This window comes from Acinonyx jubatus, chromosome D1 (genome assembly GCF_027475565.1).
Source record: "Acinonyx jubatus isolate Ajub_Pintada_27869175 chromosome D1, VMU_Ajub_asm_v1.0, whole genome shotgun sequence".
Taxonomy (NCBI): Eukaryota; Metazoa; Chordata; class Mammalia; order Carnivora; family Felidae; genus Acinonyx; species Acinonyx jubatus.
Window position 1 is genome coordinate 9,470,939 of NC_069390.1, and position 20,849 is coordinate 9,491,787.

A 20,849-nucleotide genomic window follows, 5' to 3' on the forward strand; every position below is an offset into this window, starting at 1 on the left:
CGGCCATCTGCGCCACAGTCTGCCGAGAGTCGCCGCGGTTTCCTGCTTCAACAGTGCTTGGACGGAACCCGGCGCTCGACCACCCCCCCTCCGGCCGGCCGCCCAGAGCCAGCCCTCCGCCATCTCCTCACAGCGCCCTCGGACCGCCCCAAGGCTCCCGCCGCCGCTCCAGCGCCGCCACCGCCCGCCGCCGCCGCCTCTCCTCAGCCGCCGCCATGACGACCGCGTCCCCCTCGCAGGTGCGCCAGAACTACCACCAGGACTCGGAGGCCGCCATCAACCGCCAGATCAACCTGGAGCTCTACGCCTCCTACGTCTACCTGTCCATGGTGAGCGCGGGCGCGGCTTCTCCGGGCCGCGGGCGGCGGGGCGGGGCGGGGGTGTGGCTAACGGGCGGCCTCTCCCGCCTCCGCGCGCGCCCTGCAAGAAAATGGACGTTGCTCGAGGTCTCCCGGGACTTGCGCAGACGTTCTGGCGAGTTCGCCCTTTCCGAGGGTCCCCTGGCAGGGCCGCCTCTGCGCACTTCCTCTATATTTAAAGAGAGCCTGGTTTGCTGAAACCCTGGAGTCGGCCACGGTTGCGACCAGTACGATCCTGCAGCGAGGAAGGTGGTTTTGGCCTTTCCATCCCTTCCCCTGCGTCGATCACGTGATCCTGAGGTCGTCCTTTGGCTTGGGTAACAGGCGAAGTGGTCCAGCCCCCATCCTCTCCCCACCCCCACCGCCCCCCCCCCCCTTTCGGGTATGGCGGAGCCTGCTGGGTAATGGTGTCGGATAGCAACGGCCGGGAGGGGCGGGGGTGGTCTGGTGCTAAGTGGCTTATCTCCTGTAGGCTGACCACTCTCGAGCAGCCGTCGCCACCCCTCTGTTGTGCTTATCTCTGGGTCCCACTTGAATCGAAGCGCGGAAATCTCCCCTTGCGAGGACACAGTTGTCTTAGTCATCCGTCCTTTTGCCTGGATACTTAATTCCTTATCTTTTTGGTGCCTGAGAGTGGTGGCCCTCTAACTGAACCCGTGGTTTTCGGATAAAGTACTCCACCAGTAACTGGGCAAAGAATTTTCCCATGCGCCAATCAGTGGGCTCCGTTTTCCAAAATCCTGGTTTTGAGGCGAGGTGGTGGGAGTTTTACTTAGAATTGTCTTATGATTGTGCAAATTATCCAAGAATAGACATGTTCCAGATGCATTTGAAAATAGGCCTGGATTTCCATGACTGCCGTTCCATTTGAGGAATACCTGAATACAGCAAGTGTCTAAAACTGCATCAGGTTTTTTTTTGTTTTTGTTTTGTTTTCTGCTGGCAACGTATTTGTATTCAGGGTTTTTGTTTTGCTTTTTTTTTTTTTTTTGCTTTCTGCTGGCAATGTATTTGTATACATTAGCATTGCCCACAGCTCACCATCCCTAATGGGTTAATTTTAGAAATTTGTTAAATTTAGAAATTTTACAGGCTGCTGTAAGCTGGCAAGTTCATGTTCTGACAGGGGTTAACCAGGGAGTAGAGAGAGAAGGCACTATTTGTACAGGGTAAATACTCCCACACCCTCTCCAATCAAATTGGACGTTGGGCAGAAGAACTTTGCACTAATACAGAGCCTTAAGAAATTCCATGCTGGGGGCAATTCCATGATAGTCTAAAGGTTCCTTGTAGTAAACTTTCAATTTCAAGGACCAAAATAAAGACAATAATTACTGTTGTGTTCATTCCAGGAACACAACCTGCCCCCAGTCTCCTTCAGCACAGATCCCTTTCTTGCTGCGCTTTGAGAAAGAAAGACTTAGGCCAGCAGAGTGCCTTTCTTGGGACTCCTTAGCCTAACATTGATGTTCCCCTTTCAGTCTTACTATTTTGACCGTGATGATGTGGCTTTGAAGAACTTTGCCAAATATTTTCTTCACCAATCTCATGAGGAGAGGGAACATGCTGAGAAGCTGATGAAGCTGCAGAACCAGCGAGGTGGCCGAATCTTCCTTCAGGATATCAAGGTGAACGAAAGATCCTAGAGGTGCCGTGCCTCCTAAGTAAGCTACCTAGCAGTCCTCAGGTGTCAGGAATCACTCGGAAGCTAGCAGTTGCCCTGGTAAAACGAGGCAACTTCGGGATTTTGTGCTTTTTTTAGGCTTAACCATCTAAGCTAAAGGCAGCAAAGAGTAGTGGGCGAGGGTGTTAAGTTGGAAGCTGTTGCAGGAGAAACTTGGATGTCCCTTGTGAAGCGCACGTTTGAGGTGCTTGCTGACTTGTGGGCTGGTAGAGGCTGCAGGTGCGTTGACCTGACCTCCTCTCGTTCAGAAACCAGACCGTGACGATTGGGAGAACGGGCTGAATGCGATGGAGTGTGCGTTACACTTGGAAAAGAGTGTGAATCAGTCACTACTGGAACTGCACAAACTGGCCACTGACAAAAACGACCCCCATGTGAGTACTGACAACCGGGGAGCCCGTGGAGGGAACCGTTTGCCTCTCCTGGGAAAGCTTACCAATAACGTTCTTCCCCATTTCTGTTTTCTAGTTGTGTGACTTCATTGAGACGCATTATCTGAATGAGCAGGTGAAGTCCATCAAAGAACTGGGTGACCACGTAACCAACCTGCGCAAGATGGGGGCTCCCGAATCCGGCATGGCAGAGTATCTCTTTGACAAGCACACCTTGGGAAACAGTGATAATGAGAGCTAAGCCTTAGGCTGTCTTCCCATCGCCACACGGGTGACTTCCCTGGTCACCGAGGCAGTGCATGCGTGTTGGGGTTACCTTTCCCTTTTCTAGAAGTTGTACCAAAACATCTACTTAACTTCTTTCATTTGTACCATTCCTTCAAATAAAGTAATTTGGTACCCAGCTGTTGTCTTTTGAGTAGTTGAGATGGGCTAGAATTGGATCTAGGTCCTCTGTGCAAAATCTGTGAGTGCTGCAGTTCAACCACGGTAACCAAATGAAATGCCTAGGAGGATTTGTATTTATTAAACTCTTTAGTTTGGGAAAGATGTCAAGGTTGGGGGTGTGGAATTCAGACAGGACGTAAGGACTCCGGATGCTGAATTTGATGTTTTGAATTACAGGTTTCCGGTGATTGGGTCTAGTTTTCACAATTTTTATGCACAAAAGGCACTTAAAGGCTTAAGTAGTCCTGAAACTACTGATTTTGTTACCCATTAAGCTAACCATTTAGTTCAGGCTGTGATACGAACGTATGCTTCAGTGTGGACAGCTATGTGGCTATGACTGGATCAGTGTCCCGCTGGTGTACATGCAGGTAGGACCAGGCCGGTGAAGTGTCCCTTTCGGGGAAACAGGCTAAGAGTGTGCTTCATCCCTAGAGAAAATTGGAGAAAGTCAACGTGAGTACGGAAGATCTCCACTTCAGTGTTAAAACTAGTTGCGTAGTGTGGCAAAGGTTGGGACATCTGAACTACACAACATCAGTGAGTAGGGTCAGGAGACCACAGAACCATCTCCTTGCTAACAACTACATTAATGTCCTTTCCCAAACAAGCCACGGTGGTTCGTAAGTTTCTGTCTGGCTAGAAACAAAACCGATGGTAGCCCTTTTCAGGCTTTTAATCACAAAGTGTGTATTCTGACCCAGAAGTTAACTGCTTGAGAATCTAGAAATAGGAAGTTACGCTTCCCACATCATGAATGGGGGTGGGGTAAGGTGGGTCTAATGGGTGAAATCCTGAATGTAGGGAAACACCTGCTGGGGTTTTGACAGCTTTGGATGGACCCCCGAGGCAGCATGAAGAGCACATAGAAGTTCAGAAGTCCTGATGAGTTCCCCAAAGCAGTAAGATACCCCAAGGGACCTGGCCACCCTCACCTTGACCATCTACCAGTTCCCAGGGGTGTAATACTTTCCAGGATCACTGGAGGGTTGTGGAGGAGTGTTCATATGCGGTCACCCAGCTGAGGCTGGGTAGTGAGTGGAGTTCCTAGGTTACAGCCTAGAGTCCCTAGCTCTGCCTCATGGTTTTGGGTCTGCTCCTCCAAAAGTGAGCTCCAGGGATAACATGCCCACCTAAGCCTGGCCTGGTGGGACTCTTCCTGGTGGTATCAGCCTCTTGGGTGAAATAACAAAAGCCCTCAGCACTTAACTAGGGCCCTTGCTGAGGTGGCCAGGTGTGTGCCCCAAGGCAATGCAAGGTGTGAGTCCAGCATGCTCTGGCAGTGAGGGAACCGTAGGAAAAATGGTGGAAGAAAGGGAAGCTGGTGGGGAGGGGAGGAGGTGAAGTGACCTGGTTAAGGTAGAGAACAGACCTGTCTTCCAATGCCCAGTAGGGATCTCCGTGACTTCTGAGTATTATCTCTATGTTGCTTGACTGGTCCAAATGTGATTCTCTGAGATGTTCCGAGGTCTCCGACATGTCAGTCAGGTTAAACTCAACGGTTTTCTTCTTCATGTGACCCAATTGTGGGTTCTCCGTCGAGGACCCGACGCCATCTGAGAGCAGTTCAAAACTGTTCTCTCTGTCAGGAGTCACAGGCTGTAGGCTTTGGTCTTTGACAGCGCTGTCTGTGCCTGAGACTCTGCGAAGGCCTGAGGGTGCTGACTTTCCAGGTGGGAAGACCATAGGGGTGTGGCTGAGGGGCGTCTGGGGGGCACTGTGGTAGCCTGACCTCCCGTATAGTGCAGCAGTCTGGAAAGCATCATCCTCTTCCTCAATCTTCCAAGGCTTGCCGCCTTCCTGGTTCCTAGGGTGCTGTCTGGCACTCCCGAGTTTCTTGGGCTGGCCCTCTTGGAGAAGGCCTTCTTTCTTGGGTCGCAGTAGTTTGGTCTTTGAGTTTGTCCTGGGGGGATGGTGGTCGTGGGACTGTAGCCCTAGGAAGCGGCCAATGATGCCAGTTTGAGGGTCCTCCTCGTCTTCTGGATTTGCCTGAAACCCCATGTCTTCCTTATGCAGACTGTAAAGGAGACTCGGTTGAGCAGCGGACAAAGACCAAAGCCTGACTTGACTTCTCCTTCACCTCCTCTTTTCCCTCTCTATGGCCCAAAGCCAAAGACACACAGTGTTTCTCACTATGCCTGGACTCACCTCTCTCCCGACCCATCCTCTACTGCCCTGTGAATCCTTCCAGGCCCGGCTCCCCTCACTGTTGTGTGCCTCCCTCTTACCCGTGTTGACTAACCCCTTCTTCCCCCCCCGCCCCAGCCTGGCACTTAAGGGCTCTGTCTTCATCTCCATCTTCTCGTGAGCATCCCTCACTCCAGGCAAGCAGAATACTGCTCCCCAGGTCTGGTCAGTCACATGAGGCCCAGGAGTGACTCTGGGCAGGCTGGGGGTTTGCGGTTGTAACTGCGGAGCAGCATATCCACAAAGAAGTCTGGCTTTCTGGAAGCCCAAGGCCTTTGCTCTGCAGGAAAGAGCCCACCTATCCCAGAGTGTGGCCTGCCCTCGCTCGTGTCCACATTCTCCCCACGCTTCAAGGCCCAGCTCCGGGTCCACTGGAGGCCACCTCCCAGGCCAAAGGCGGTCTCTTGTTCTATGTTCCGTCTCCCCCAGGCACCTGGTACTTTGTACCTTGTATCCAGAGTTGGGGCCTTGGGTTTGAGTCCCCTCACTGAATTGTGTGTTCCTTGCAGACAAGGTCTATGTATTACTATTCTCTGTCCTCCACCCAACCTTCAGCTGCCAGAGTACAGACCACATGGAATTCAAAAGCAACTTCCAGAAATGTTTCTGACCCGAGCAAGCCTCCAGCCTTCATGTGATCACTTTTTCAAACCTTCCTCACACCTACTAGAGACTCTCGCTAATTCTAATTATGGCTTAAGAGGATATTTGGTTTTTATTTTTATGTTATTAATTAATTTATTTATTTATTAACATTTATTTTTGAGAGAGCACGAGCAGGGGAGGGGCAGAGAGAGAGAGAGGGAGACACAGAATCCGAAGCAGGCTCCAAGGCTCTGAGCTGTCAGCACAGAGCCCGACGCGGGGCTCAAACTCGCAAACCGCGAGATCATGACCTGAACTGAAGTCAGATGCTTGACTGACTGAGCCACCCAGATGCCCCAGATATATGGTTTTTAAAAGACAATAGTGCTGGGGCACCTGGGTGGCTCAGCTGGTTAAGCACCCGACTTCATCTCAGGTCATGATCTCATGGTTTGTGAGTTTGAGCCCCGCATCGGGGGCCCACCATCTGTGCAGAGCCTGCTTGGGATTCTCTCTCTCTCTCTCTCTCTCTCTCTCTCTCTCTCTCTCTCTGCCCCTGTCTCGCTTGTGCTTACTCTCTTTCTCTCTCTCTCAAAAATAAATAAACTTTAAAAAGCCTCTCGAAGGAAAAAAAAGACAACAATGCTTAATACTGTGGAAGAAAATCTTGATGGTATGGATCCTGACATGCAGATGACTCTATAAAGTCCTCCCCACTCTCATACTGGGGAGAGAGGGCTGTCTGGGATGGCCCTTCAGCCCACTGTGACCCTGCTGCAGCTTAGAAGGGATTCGGACGGAATCAGGGAAACAGGACCCATGTGCAGGGAAGTCTGGCTGGCTGCGGTGGGTGATCTGAGGCCTGTGCTCTGTAGCACGGAGCCTACCCAGAAGTTACCTGTGATGACCCAGCGTCTTGCTGGGGACATGCTTGCCGTCCTTCCCCTCACTTCCTCCCCCTCCCCGCTTTCACTCCCCATCCAAACACCCTGGCTTATCAGGAAACGTAGTTCCGGACCAGAGCTGGGAACCAGGCTCTGACATCCCAACTGCATCACTGACCACTGACTGCCCTTGAGTAAGTGCCTTCTTTTCTCAGGACCTGTTTCCAGCTCTGGACGTGGGGGGCTTAGACTGGCTGTACCTACAATCCCTTCCAGCTTTAGGAATTACTAAACAGTACAAGGTAAGGATGTGGAGATAGAAGCAGACACACCTGGTCCACGTGTATCACTTGCTAACTATGTGACCTTGGGCTGGACAACCCACTTAACCTCTCTGAACTTGGACTTAATCACCTGAAAACTGGAGGTACCAAACCATTGGGAGGAAAAAGAGAGTTTATACAAAGAGCTTAGCAGAATTCCCAGCACTTAGCACACATCCGATATGTATTAACCAGCGCTATTCTAAGTTTTCAGGCAGGCCCTTGCACTTGGGCTTTTCGACTCACCAAAGTGGTCCCGGGCACTGCTCACCTGATGTTGAAGGTAGAGCCTAAAAAGGAGGGTCGACGATACTGGGCGGAAGCAGCTGTATAGGGGGGTTGTGGTTCTGGATCATTCCAGTACATATCCCGCTCCATTGGGGGCAGGTCCTGGTGCATCTCGTCCACAGCCAACAGGGACACCTGGTTGCCAGGCACAGAAGGAAAATCCAGCAGAAAGGTCAGCCCAAGCAGGACCTTGAATTTGCTAGATGACTTGGAGAGGTCACTTCCCTCTCTCTGGGCCTCAGTTTCCCTACTTGTGAAATGGAGAGACTGATGCCCATCTTCAGCCTCGGAAGTTGGGGTGAGAATCCTGTGAATGAATGGTTGGCTGGGAGGGGGCAGTTCACGGTGAGGCCTTCCTGCAGACCTGTGGGGTCCCCTCCCTGGCCCTTTCAGGGAAGGACCACAGGATAGGCGCCCCCTCTCCCCAAATACCTGCAGGCTCCTGTCGACAATCCAGTTGGTCTCAAAGTCATCATCATCCTCTCCAAATGGGTTGATGAGCTGCTCTGCCACCTTGGGGAGAGGTGAGGCTCTGGAAATCCTCAGGTAGATTCCCTGCAGCCTGCTCCCTGGCCTTAAACTTTCAGTTCCTTCTAGTTCCACGCCCCCCTCGATGCCTGGCCTCCCTAACCACCATCTCCAGAGCCAGTATGTCCTTCCCTTTAGGGAAGCTCTTCAGGGAAGAGCTGTCCTTCATTGTGTCACTCAGTACCAGTCATCACTGGTACCTCCCAAACCTATATGCCCCCCGGAGTTCCAGAATTCTGTGCGTTCGTTCATTTACTCATTCCAGTCTTCAAACACTCATTTATTCATTATTTTCAATGCAACAGAGACGTTGAGGCTGTGATCAAATAAAGGGTGGCCCAGGCAGGATGAATCCTGGCACTAACCTGTGAAGTCCCCTGACAAAGCCCTGCAGTAGGGGTGAGCTGCACTAAGGGTTCAAGGGACATCCCGTAAGCCGCTGGGGAATTTCAACCAGAAAAATGGGTGTGATCTGGTTTGAAGCGAAGATGACTGAGGGGCTGAGGGTGTGGATGGGGAAGGAATAGCTGTGTGTGTGTGTGTGTGTGTGTGTGTGTGTGTGTGTGTGTGTACGCGCGCGCGCAAACCATGCACAGGAGGGAGGGAGGAGGCAACGTGCCATCACCACCGCTACCAAAAAATAAAGGAAAAAAGGAAGAGACAGAGGGTGGGTGAGAAATGGAGGAAAGATCTGGGGTGCCTGGGTGGCTCAGTCGGTTGAGTGTCTGACTCAGGTCATGATCTCGTGGTCCGTGGGTTCAAGCCCTGCGTTGGGCTCTGTGCTGACAGCTTGGAGTCTGGAGCCTGCTTTGCATTCTGTGACCCTGCTTCTCTCTGCCCCTCCCCCACTCATGCTCTGTCTTGCTCTGTCTCTCAAAAATAAATGTTAAAAATTAAAAAGAAAAAAAAAAAAGAAACAGAGGAAAAATAAAGAGATGGAGAGGAAACGGTGCTGTTCAGAACTCCTGTTAGGGACAGCTCCGGATGCAGTGGGAGGAAAACCTGGAAAAGCCACTTGGGGTGGGGATGAGACACCTTCCCCCATCCCGCCCTGGATAGATTTCTTGAGTAAGGAGAGGTGGTGTAATCTGCCTTGAAAGGATGGGGGCTAGGGTAGTTAACATCAGGGCTTTTGCTTTACTAAGCAGAGGGGACAAATTTGGGACCAGAGCCTCATCACTGGGGACGGTGAGGAGTTGCCTCGCCAGTGGGGTCAGCTACTGCCATCTTAGTCCATACATTTCCCTTGTTCCGGACAGATGTTTGGAGAACGTTCTCTTGAGGGGACATCTAATGGTTTGACAACTGAGCTTTCCCTGTCTCTTTCCTGCCGGCTACGTCCTAGGCCTCGGGTGAAGCGCTGAGATCAGACACAGGCCTCTGGCGGGTCCTGCCCTTCTCTGGGTCTCAGTTTCTTCCTATGTTAAGACACGGGGAAGGAGGAGACCAGAGGGTGGTGGGCGGGGCCCAGCAGCCCACTTTCCACATTTGAGACTCTCCTTTCCTGGCTGAGCATGGACCTCCTGGCCGTGACCTCACCCGGTCTTGTGAGGCAGAGAATCTCACCTTCAGCCAGCCAGCATAGAAAAAGAACTGCAGGAACGTGAAAACGGGCACAACGAGGTCCAGCTCGTGGCCAGGATAGGCCTTGGCCGGGTTCAGAAACTGCCGCCCGATCAAGCAAGCCAGGAAGAAGCTGTAAACCGCCACGGTCACCACCTGGGAGGAAAGGGAGGTGGCAGCAGAAATGAGCTGGGGGAGGCCCTGAAGTCAGGAAGCTCCCTAGGCTGGGAGAACGAGACCTTGCTCTGACTTGTGCAGTCCAGTGACTCTGGGTCTCTGTGATCTCTAAAACGCGGATGACAAACTGAGGGTCCATGGGGGGTGGGTGATGGGTACTGAGGAGGGCACCTGTTGGGATGAGTCCTGGGCGTTGTATGGAAACCAATCTGACAATAAATTTCGTATTAAAAAAATAGATAAATAAAAAAATAAAAAATAAAATAAAATAGGGATGATCACACTGCCTCTGCTGGGCTGAACCAGGCAGGAGCCCGGACTCTTCCAACTTGGCACTGGAGAGGACCCGCAAAGTCCAGATCTAACTCCCAGGGGAGCCTCTTAGCCCCTAAGTGAGCCCTTCCTATGACAGGCTGTTTCTCCAAGTCCTACCAGCACCCCCCCACCTCGTTTCCCAAATGGGCAGTTTCACTGGCCTAGTCCTCACCTGTGTGTACACCAGTGGGATACTGATCCAGTCATAGGCAAACAGGAGTCCACACTGAGTACGCAAGACGTTCATCTCCTGGGGAGCAGGAGGGAGGGTTGGGGTTCTGACCACCGTGTGCTCTCCCAAGCTCAAGCCCTCATGGTCCAGCCCTGGCTGTGTGGTCATGGGCAGCTCCCTTAACCTCTTTGTGCCTCAGCCTCCTCATCTGTCAAAAAGGAACCAGGATCTCCAGGGCTCACTCTGGAGAGGAAGTGGGAAGGGAACTGAGGGCCAGGGGCCACGGTGGGTTGTGGAATGCTGTTGGACAAAATCCTACAATCTCAAGGCAGGTTCTGGGAAGACCCTCAAGCCTCCTCTTTGTATGAAACTTTGTGCAACCTCGGGCACAACCATCCCCACTCTGCAATAGCCCCATCTGTGTCGGGAAGCTCACGTTCAATAGGCTCTGGAGCAGGACAGGGTCCCGGATTCGACCTCCGATCCACGCCTTCATTGACAGGTTGGCAAACCACACCCAGGGCACCCAGAACGTGTTGTGCGGCAAGCTCAGCTTTTCTAAGTGCTTGCGTTCCGCGGGGGTCATAAAGCCTGCGGGGTGGAGTTAAGAAGGCAGCGGGTGGGGGAACCTGCAGAAGGGACGGGCTGGCAGGGGTGGCCAGGCCAGGCCTTGACGAAGCCCAGGATTTAGGGCCAAGTTCATTGGGACCTCTGAGCTTCTTTGCCATCCTCTTTCAACAAATAATTACTGAGTGCCTACTATGTGCTGTTCTGGCCTGAGCACGTGAGAAGTGTCTGTCTTCTTAATGAGGACCAGCTCAGGTAAGGGCCAGGGAAGGTCAGAGACTAAAAACCCGCAGAGCTGGACGGGGAAGGACAGAGGCAGGCAGACCGGTACTTTCTTGCCGATTCCCAAAGCCCCACTCCGGGCCCTCAGTCCCCACTCTTCTCTCATCCCTCAAGGGTCCCTTAGCCATATCTCAAAACCCTGTCCTCGCGTGGTTCCCCGGGCCTCGCCCCACCCACCTTGGGGCACCTGACTCCGCCCCGCCCAATTCGACCCAGGTGTCGACCCCATCCCCACCCAATCATCAGCAGGCAGGCCTCTGGCTCCACCCACCGTCCCTGCCCCCGCCCCGCCAGCCCCGCCGGCCCCGCCCACCTGCTTTCACCAGATGCTGGGAACTGGGAAAGCGCTTGTAGACTGCGGCGCTGACGCTGCGCAGGATCAGTACGCTGCCCAGGTTGGCGTAGCGGATGAGCGTGCGCCGCAGCAGCCGGCCTTGCTCGTCCTTGCCCTCCACCAAGCCCGACACCAGGTTCATAAGGCGATCGGGCCATGGCAGGTTCTCGTACTGGTTCCACCAGCGGGTCACGACCAGCGTCACGTAGAAGCCTGGGCAGGAGAAGGGGGAGGGGGGCGAGGCGAGGGCCCAGGCTGCGGCCAGAGCCAAACAAGGGCGACGCCTGGTTTCTCCATCTTTGTGATGGGAGCGGGGCCCAGCCCCAACCCTCCTGGAAGGCACTCAGCAGGGGAAGACCATCGCCGCAGAAAGGCGCAAGAGCCCCAAGCTCTTGCTCCCAGAGGCCCCCCGCTTAACCCAGAAATCTGCCAGACCCCTCCCCTCCTGCGCACAGGCTCCAGGGACCCTGTCAGGGCTGCCCTCAGAAACTGGGGTCTTGAGTGCCAACAGCAGGACGTCCTTCCTAATGTCTAACTTCATTCCGTCTGGGGGCAGTCCCCCCATTTCTCTGAACTGCCAAGAGGCACTGACATTCCAGTGGCCTTCACCAGCTAGTTCCTCGTAGTCCCCCGTCTGGAGCCTGGAGCAGCCCCTGGGACCCCGACGTTCAGAAGGGGGAGCTCACCCAGCACGAAGGAAATGGGGATGAGCTGGATGTAGCTGTCGCAATACAGAGTCAGTTTCTCAAACATCACCTGCTGTTCCTCCGTGAGGGCCATCCTGGGGGGGAGGGGGATGTGTAGACATGGCTGAGACAGGTACCACGTCCAGCCAGGCCTAGGGTAGGAATGTGACTGCCGCTTTGCTCCCCCACCCGTCCCTGCCCCTTTCACTGGCCCAACCCGTCCTTCTCTGGCAACCCCAAACCCCAAGGGGGCCTCTGCTCCATGGCTGGAAGAGGCCCCCTCAGGAGGTTTTCTGTGAGCTATAGGAAGGAGTTAGTTTCAGGCACCACTGACCCCCTTTTAAAGGATCCCAAGCAGGTTCAAATAGCATTTGGTGTTTAAAAAGCGTATGAGGCGCCTGGGTGGCTCAGTCGGTTGGGCGGCTGACTTCCGTTCGCATCATGATCTCACAGTCCGTGGGTTCGAGCCCCACATCAGGCTCGGTGCTGACAGCTCAGAGCCTAGAGCCTGCTTCGGGTTCTGTGTCTCCTTCTCTCTCTCTGCCCCTCCCCCTCTTGTGTGCGTGTGCGTGCTCTTGCAAAAATAAATAAACATTAAAAAATATTTTTAATAAAAATATGTATGGGGGGGGGAGGGTTGAATAGCTGGAGCCTGGAGGACTTTTAGGGCAGTGAAACTACCGTGTATGATACTAAAATGGTGAATACATATCATTGCGCATCTGTCCAAACCCACAGAATGCACAACACCGAGCGTGGACCTTGGTGTAAACTATGAACTTTGGGTGACAATGATGTGACCGTGTGGGTTCATCCATTACAACACATAGGCCACTTTGCCGTGGGACGTTGATAGTGGGGGAGGCTGTGTGTGTTTGAGGGAGAATATGGAAACTCTCTACCTTCCGTTCAATTTTGCTATCAACTTAAAACTCTCAGAAATGAACTCTAATTTTTCTTAAAAAAGGATCTTGATGGCCTAGTAACAACCAAAGAAAATCAATGTGCTTTGTTATTGGCATTGTAATTACGAATCCAAGAACTTTCCCTACGTAAGAGCCCTTCAATCCATTTCGGTCATAAGTGCTTTTTTCCACTCAGAATGCTTTCGTATATTCTGTGATTGTATCTGTCCTATATTTTATTGTTTAAATAAACATGTTTATTGGAGGGGGGAAAAAGTATGGTCTGGGATTGAGCTTGTGTGGGACTCAGGAAAACAGGCTGGCTGAGTGGGACCAGGTAAGGCCTGGGTTCCCGGGCCTGTCCCTGAGTTGGGAGAAAGATACTCCTGGCCTGCCGTGAGCTGCCCTCCCAGTCTGACTCCTTTTATGTCCTCCCAACCCCCAGCCCCCAGCCCCCAGGGCTTGGCTAGGAGCTCAGGTCAGCCTTATAGGACTCTGGTCCTGTAAGAGTGTCCCCCTAGCTGTTCCAAGCCCCAGCTGCGCCCCTCCCAGGCCCCACCCCAGCCTGTCCCCCTGCACCTGTAGATGAAACGGATGATGTAGTAGCTGAGCAAGAAGATGAGGAACTCGCCATAGATCAGCTTGTAGATGCTGCCGCGCCAGCACAGGAGCAGGCGGGAGAAGGAGCCTAAGCGGGCATTAGCCACTTGGCTTGAGTAGGTGACGGTCATGACTGAGCACGGGGGGGCACGCTAGTAGACAGACAGGGGAGGGACACCGATGAGGGCCTGGCAGGGAGCAGGGGTCTTGGTCAGAGCTTGTCTGGGCGTCATGAGTGATCTTAGCCAGGACTCCTCCCTGCTCTGGGCCTCAGCTTTCCTGTCTGGACACTGGGAGGGGGACGAGGTGGCCTCAGAGGCCCTTTTGGCTCTTCTTGACTGTGGGACATGGGAAGCCAGGGAAGCGAGCCCAGAGCTGCCCACAGCCTTGGCAGAGAAGACACAGATAGGTCTGTGCCCTCAAGTTGTCTGACAGAGGTAACGACAACAGCAATAGCCAAGTCCACACATTGGGCTTGGTCCCCCGAGCCCATCTTGTTCACTAGCTCCCCAGGCACCCTCAGCCACTTTGGACCAAGACTGGTGAGGGGCCTCGTCGGTCTTGTCCACTTCCCTGTCCCCACTGCCCAGAACAGAGTCTGGCTGGTAGAGATGCTCAAATAATGTTTACTGACCAGTGACCCCAGGGCCTTTCCACTTGCTAATCCTTGTGCCTGGAGGATGCTCTTCCTAATCTAACTGTGTGGCTCATTCCCACTTCGGGTCGTCTGCTCAGAAAGGATGCTGTCAACTACTCTACCTGGAGATAGCCTCCCAGTGCCACTGGTTCTCTGTCCCCTCATCTTATCGATTTTTCTCCATAGCATTTCTCTTGTTATACTTGAATTGGATGTCTGCCTATTCCCACCTTAGAATGGAAGCTCCCACTGTGTTCTCATAGCAGGTGCTCAGGACAAACTTCCCGAAGCAATGGCTGCCACCTGCCCTCCCCCTACTCGCTCTGATGCAGCTGGGGTGGCCTTGTGCCTTGTGCACACCAAACTCATTCCCACCTCAGAGACTTTGCACACACACACACACACACACACCGGTGCCCCCCCCCCGGACGCGCACACGTGCTGCCCATGTGTCCGCATCACCCGCACTGTTGCAAGGACAGCCATCTACCCCAGGGGCCCTCAAAGCCCCGGCCCCCCCTGCCTGGGCCAACCACTACTCACAGGAGGAGCTCCAGTCCTCTCAGGGAATGCCACGACATTTCTGGCCACTGGACCGATGGGACTCTTGAGGGTCCTGCAGCCAGTGACCCTGCCCACGCTTCAGGACCAGCCCTGCCCATGCGTGTGTTAGGCGGTCACTTGACTGCCTAATCCAGGGCCTCCACAAAGGAGCCCTTGTTTTGGCCCCTCCTCATAATCTGCACATTAGCAGCCGGCACAGCCTGGCCAGGGCCCCTCTAATTCCTTCCTGGGGGCTGTGGGGGCTGAGACCAGGGCTAGAATTTGGGGCAACTCCCTTCCACCATGGGCCCAATCCCGCCATTTTCTCTGGCCCCTCAAATCCAGAGACTGAAGGATCTGTTTCTGACGGCTGAGGTCTTGCAGGGAGAGCTGTGGGGAGTGGGGCCGGGGCCCTGGTCCTCATCTCCGGTGCCAAGAGCTACACGAGAGAGGGAGCCCCGGCCCAGGCCCTTCGGGGTTTGGGCAGCACGGAGGGCAGTGGAAAGAACACTGGACCATGGTCAGAAGTCCTGGCTTCCAGTCCTGGCTCTGCCACCCGTGTGGCTGACCCCAGTGGGCCTCTGCGTCTCCCTAGGCCTCAGTGTCCCTATCCAAAAAGGATGGCCTCGCTTTAGGCCTCATCACCTTTTTAAGAGTGACATTGGTCTTCCTATGCTGGTGAGGAGCTCTGATTGGCTGATGGTGACATCATAGGTTTTTCGGGCTGTGATTGGCTGGCAGAATCCAGTTAGTGGGTTGGTTCATAGCTACGGAAGAAGGCGGGGGTAGGAGGCTGCTGTGTGGGGGCTGGGCCTGGTGAAGGATGACGCAGCAGCCTCGGTGTTTTTGTTGCTGGCTTTTAGCCAGCCCACGCAAAATGGGGGTATGTACCCAGGTCCCCAAGGGCGGCTGGTTAACGTCTCAGCACCTGCTTCCAAACAGTTTAATACATCAGTCTATACGCAAGGGCCCTAAGCCCCTGGAAGTGATGGCTGTCCAGGACAGGCTCCTCTTGTGAAAGCTGGAAGCCCCAGGGGCTTTTGGTCTTCAGCGAGTGGCCATAGGAAGGGTCTGGAATGTATACGAAACATGCAGCTTCTCGGGATCTTGCTCCAGAGTCTGATTCTGCGACCGGGTTGGGGGTCGTGGGGGAGGGGCGGGCTGCATTTCTAACGAGCGCTGCTGGCCCACGGTCTGAAGATCGCACTTTCGGAAGCCCTGGTTTACAAAATGACCTCGAGCCTTAAAATCAATCCACGCCTTCCCTCCCTCCCCCCTCTCCTCCCTCCATCCCTTTCTCCCTGGTCTCTCTTTCCCTCTCTCTGACATACTCCTAAGTGTTCACAATGCTGAGATTGCAGGTGACTTTTGTGCGCACCACTTTCGCCTTTGTAATTCCCCGCCTACGGGGAAAACTTACCGTTTCACAACCCCCTTGCGTATTTTTCTAATCACAGCAAACAACAAGGCCATTGCAGTTGGGGGGGGGCGGGTCTCTTCGAGGACGATTTGCTACATGCTGCCTGTGCAGTGGGAAACATCTTTCCCATCGCTGTCCTTCCCTTGAGCCTCAGCGTCCTCGTCTGGAAAATGGGACAATAGCACTACCTCAGCAATGAGAACGATGGGTGATGATTCAGTCAAACCAGTGGTTCTCGTGCCCGGCTGCCGGCCCCTGGTGCGTCCGCCCCCACCCCTGCAGATTCGGTTGGGTGGACGGGCCCCAGACCCTCATGTTTTCTCAAGTTCCTCAGGCAAGGCCAATGGACAACGTGGGTTGAGAATCACTGCTGGAAGGGTTAATTCCCTACCTTGCATTCCGTCTCCCCCCACCCAGAAATATCTACACTCCAGGGAGAGCTCTCCACTTAGCAGATGCTCAATATATTTTTAGTTAGAACTGAAACATGTGCCTAGCACCCGTCTGGCGCGGGCATGCTCACTTAACGTTAGCTGAAGGAGTGAATGAAACACTTCCCTTTTTGCGCGCTCAGGTTCCTGCTTCCCCTTTAATGACCACTGGAGGGCGCCCCTGACTCGCTGGCTCCGGCCACGGAAGCCCTGTTGGCTGATGAGCCGTCTGTAGGGACCCTGGAGCTGGCCCTGGAGGCTCCTTCTTCTCCTTCGCCCTGACCAGCAGCTGTAGAGCCATGAAAGAGAGTCGGAAGACACCGTGGCAACCGGAGCTCTCTCTCTCCCCTGAACTTCAGGTTCCTTGCCGATATCCCAAAAGTCCTACCAGGACCAGCTGACGGTGCTGTGCCCCCCCTCCTTCCCCTCCCAGAGGCCCCAGGATATCCACAGACACACCCGGTGAGAGGCTGCTCCTGGCCCCAGCCCAGTGCTAAGACAGGTAGACCCCAGGCATAAGTCGGGGTCTTTTCCAGTGGCTCCCAGCCATGAAAATGTCCCCAAGCCTGCATCTCAGGCACACAGAGAGGCTACAGCAAGCACTGATCGACCCACGCTGTGCTTCGACAAAGGGCCCCAGGGTTGACCCCTGCAAGGATGGAGTCCACCCCAGTCAGGGTCATCCTTTTCTGTTTTCTGTTCCACAAAGTAGTCCTCCAACAAACCATTTCTGATGCCGGAATTAAGCCCCATCCGATTCCTCCTGCGTCCAAAAATTCGTAGTCAAATAAAAACGAAGGAAACTCTTCAATAACTTTAACACAAAATGGCAAGTCCTCGTATCTGTGTCAGGGACACAGAGGTCAGGGAAACTGTTACACGGAAGGGATCATTTCAGCCGGGTCCTGAGGCATGGGTAGGAGTTCGCCGGAGCTGAGAAGGACGGAGGGGTATTACATATAAGGGAAAGTCCATGCAAAGTCACGGAGGCATTTCTGAGGGACAGTTCGGTAGGGTATTATTATCTACATTTTACAGAGGAGGACCCTGAAGCTCAAGGCCTGTTGTGTCCAGGGCCACACAGCTATAAAAGGCTAGTCTGGGGCTGAAATCTGGGTCTTTTCATTTTGAATCCTGTGGCTTTTTCATGACCCGCCATCACCTCTCTAGTGGATGTCAGTTTCGGGGGTGGGGGTGGGGCCAGAGGCTTACTCTTAGGGTAGTGGTCTCTGTTGGGGTTAAAGGGAGGTCCAGGGGGTTAGGAGACGCACAGAAGAGACGCTGACCGCAGCAGAGCCATAGCTCTCGAGGCCACCAGCGGAGAGCCATCTCCGGAGGCAGACAAAGCAGAGCTGGGAAGATGGGGGGAGGTTCCGGGGACAGAATGCTATGGTCTTTTCATCTAGAATCACCATGGCAACAGGAGCTTCACAGAGGGCCTGCCACTGTGCCCTTCCAGGCCTGCCCCAGCTGGGCAGGAAGCAGAGGACCCAGCTTGGCTGGGGGGCAGTGGGCAGGAGGCCCTGGGGTGGCCCAACCAGCCCTGGATGCTGCCTCCCGGCTCTGTGTAGAGTACTTGCCGGCCCACACCCCTCTCTTGGGCCAATCACAGAAAGAACAGGGCAGAAGCCAAGAGAGAAAAAGGAGGGGGCTGGGCATATCTGGTCAGAGGAGGGGAGGGACCCTACCAGCCTGGGGCCTGTAAGTAATACAGATAACAACATCTCTACACTGGGGCCAGCAGCCCCGATCCCTGAAGGGCTGGGTAGACTCAACATCCCTAGAGACGAACACATGAGCTCCAGGTCCTGTAGAAAGACAACGGGTCGGGGAGAGGCTGGGACACGCTGGGACACGCCGGGCCCAGCTTCACCAAGCCCAGTCCTGCCAATGACAATGGAATAGCATCGAATGGTCTGGAGCCAGCCCAGCTGGATACGAAAGGCAAGAGGATTCACCACAGCCTCGCGGAGAACGCTGGGATCTCCGAGCGGCCCTGTCCCCATGGACTCTGCCCCACTGAGGCCAGCCAGGTGAGGCGCAGACCCCATCCACAACCCCCTTCCCCACCAGCTTAGAGCTGGGGCTAATGGGCAGGTGAGGAGGTGGGGGAGAACCCCAGGCCAGGCTTCTCCCGAAGAACCCCACGGGGTTTAAGAAGACCTGGGTGCTGTCACACCTTCACTACATGCGAGTCAGTAGCCTCAGGCTTCCTGATCTGTGGAATGGGCACATTAACGGCTGTGAGAGAACACAGATGGCTGCTCATCCACCCACTTACTTGGTGGATAAGGACACCAAAGCGTAGAGAAAGGAATGGACTTACCTCAAGTCACAAAGAATTAGAGGCAGAGCTGGGAGGGTGTGAGGAGGCCACCTGTCCAGGTCAGAGCAGTGCGTCCCTTCACTGTTCCGGGACGTTCCTGCTGTTCAGCTCCCACGGGTGCGTGCTGAATGTCAGCTGTGCTTAGCCCCGTGCTGGGCATTGTGGGAGGGGAAGAGAAGAAGCTATGGTTTCCTCGATATCTTGAGCGTTTACTGGGTGCCAGGCAGTGCACAGAGCGCTATTTCGAAATGGTTTCATCTCATCATCAGAACTGGGGAACAGGAAGTGTTATCCACCTGTTACAGGTAGGTGTCAAGGCCCAGAGAGAAGCGAAGTACCTCGTCCGAGCCTCCACTCACGCCCGAGTCTCAAGGCTGTTGCAGACTGCCTCCTGGCCCTCGGTTACGGACCCCGGGTTGGTCGGCGGGTCAGGCTGCCTGGCAGCGGTGTCCTGGAGGGGACTCCTCTGCTCTGTGGGCGGCTGGACCAGGCGGCCAGATCAGGTGGGAGTCTGTGTGCCAGTTTCCAGGGCAGTCTTCCCCAGGAGGGGGCCAGGTGGGTGAAACAGACCCAAGGGCAGTGGGGAGGATGGCAGACGGGCGGGCCAGCTGAGGAGTAAGCCGTGTTGGTGGCTATCTGTTAGGTCGACGGGACCACCCAGCAAGCCGCCTTGAGTGGCCTTGAAGTGTCTCAGCCCCAGGTTGCCTGGACAACCACAGCTTCAACCCTTCTTCTCCACCGCAGCCTGGGGTTTCAGAGTTAGCAAATAAAAACAGAGGGCAGTCAGTTACATCTGAATTTCGGATAAACCTCAGTGGGTCCTACACTGCATAGGCCCCGGGGCGGGGGGGTGGGGGGGAGGGCATCCAGAAGCAAGAGTCTCCTCTGTGTGGGCATCTCCGCTGCGGTGCACCTGCTTCATCTGCTGCTTGGGCTGCTGATTTCAGGAGCCTGGCTGCTCCAGGGGAGGTCGGGGGAAGCTTGCTGGGAATGCAGACTCTCAGGTCCCACCCTAGCGTGCCCGATCAGAATCTGCACTTTAACAAGATCCCCCGGGGGGTCTGTGTGCACCTGACAGTTGGACAGCCTTGTTTCACACAGCAACAGGAGCGATTCAAGTTTATTCTGGCACCGCATGTTTATTGTAGGCAGCTAGGAAAATGCAGCGCGGTGAAGAAAACCAACATCGCCGAAGATTATCATTTTTGATGTATTTCCTTCCTGTCTTTTAACATCGAGGTAAAATGCACATAAAGTCACGATTTTAACCGTTTTCCATGTACAATTAGTTCAGTGGCTTTTACTTCATCCAACCATCGGCACTAATTCTAGAACATTTTCGTCACCCGGATGGAAACTCGGTACCTATTACGCAGTCACTCCCCATTCACCCCTTTCTCCCATCCCTGGTAACCATCAATCTACTTCTGTCTCTATGGCTTTGCCTTTTCTTGACATTTCATATAAATGGAATCAAAGAACGTTTGTCCTTTTATGTCTGGCTTCTTTCCCTTGGCCTAATGTTTTCAAGGTTCAGCCACATTATAGCACATGTTGGTGCTTTATTCCTTTCTGGGTTGAATAATATTCCACTGTATGGATATACCCCAGTTTGTTTATTCCTTCCTTGGTTGATGGACATCTGGATTGTTTCCATTTTTTTTTAATCTACTATGTATATTTATAGACATGTTTTTCTTTAAACGTTTCTTTAAACGTTTTCTTTAAACGTTCTTTAAACGTTGGGGCATACACCTAGGAGTGAAATTGTTGGATCACATGGTAATTCTTTGGCTAACTTCTCAAGGAGCTGCCTGTTTTCCACAGTGGCTATACTATTCTACATTCTTACCAGCACTGCCTGACAGATTCCTGTTTCTCCATCTTGTTATTTTCCTTAAAAACAAAAAACAAAACAAAACAAAAACAAAAACAAAACCATGCTATCTTAGTGGTGTCTCCTTGTGGTTTTGACTCGCATTTCCCTCATGACAAATGATGTTGAACCTCTCATGTGCCTATTGGTTATTTGCACGTCTTCATTGGAGAAATGTCTATCCAAGTCCTTTGCCCATCTTTTAATTGGATTGTATTCCTATTGTTTGAGTTGTAAGAGTTCTTTGTATATTCTGGATGCTAGACTCTTACAAGATATATATGATTCACAACTATTTTTCCCCATTCTTTGGTTTGTTTTTTCACCTTCTTGAGAAT

At 53.5% G+C, this 20,849-nt stretch overlaps 3 protein-coding genes and 1 long non-coding RNA gene across 8 annotated transcripts in view; 3 read left to right on the top strand and 1 right to left on the bottom strand.

Moving 5' to 3' along the window:
• On the top strand, positions 1 to 2,838 carry FTH1 (ferritin heavy chain 1). The gene is made up of 4 exons (XM_027045755.2): positions 1 to 329; positions 1,841 to 1,987; positions 2,292 to 2,417; positions 2,512 to 2,838. Exons 1-4 carry the CDS (start codon positions 216 to 218, stop codon positions 2,674 to 2,676), a joined length of 552 nt encoding a protein of 183 aa, XP_026901556.1. The 5' UTR covers positions 1 to 215; the 3' UTR covers positions 2,677 to 2,838.
• On the bottom strand, positions 1,323 to 20,337 carry BEST1 (bestrophin 1). Of its 4 annotated transcripts, none has more exons than XM_053203056.1 (10): positions 14,459 to 14,862; positions 13,258 to 13,430; positions 11,774 to 11,868; positions 11,067 to 11,300; positions 10,341 to 10,495; positions 9,905 to 9,982; positions 9,244 to 9,396; positions 7,133 to 7,662; positions 4,255 to 4,899; positions 1,323 to 3,313 (listed from the first exon to the last, which is right to left on the bottom strand). In XM_053203056.1, exons 2-10 carry the CDS (start codon positions 13,407 to 13,409, stop codon positions 3,295 to 3,297), a joined length of 2,061 nt encoding a protein of 686 aa, XP_053059031.1. In that variant the 5' UTR covers positions 13,410 to 13,430; positions 14,459 to 14,862; the 3' UTR covers positions 1,323 to 3,294. The 4 variants fall into 4 exon arrangements, with proteins under 4 accessions (XP_053059031.1, XP_026901546.1, XP_053059032.1 ...); XM_027045745.2 differs by lacking the exon at positions 14,459 to 14,862 and having other exon boundaries at positions 7,133 to 7,284; positions 7,582 to 7,662; positions 13,258 to 14,325; XM_053203057.1 differs by lacking the exons at positions 13,258 to 13,430; positions 14,459 to 14,862 and adding an exon at positions 18,636 to 20,337.
• The window catches only part of RAB3IL1 (RAB3A interacting protein like 1), a 42,322-nt gene continuing 39,232 nt past the window's right edge, over positions 17,760 to 20,849 (top strand). Inside the window, exon 1 of the mRNA XM_053203060.1 lies at positions 17,760 to 18,342. Coding sequence (XP_053059035.1) covers positions 18,221 to 18,342 — 122 coding nt within the window. The 5' untranslated portion in view covers positions 17,760 to 18,220. The remainder of the gene's footprint in view (positions 18,343 to 20,849) is intronic.
• LOC128311749 (uncharacterized) overlaps positions 18,349 to 20,849 on the top strand; it is an 11,563-nt gene continuing 9,062 nt past the window's right edge. For both annotated transcript variants that reach the window (XR_008290295.1, XR_008290294.1), the window contains exons 1-2: positions 18,349 to 18,940; positions 19,784 to 19,874. This is a non-coding gene — a long non-coding RNA (uncharacterized LOC128311749). The remainder of the gene's footprint in view (positions 18,941 to 19,783; positions 19,875 to 20,849) is intronic.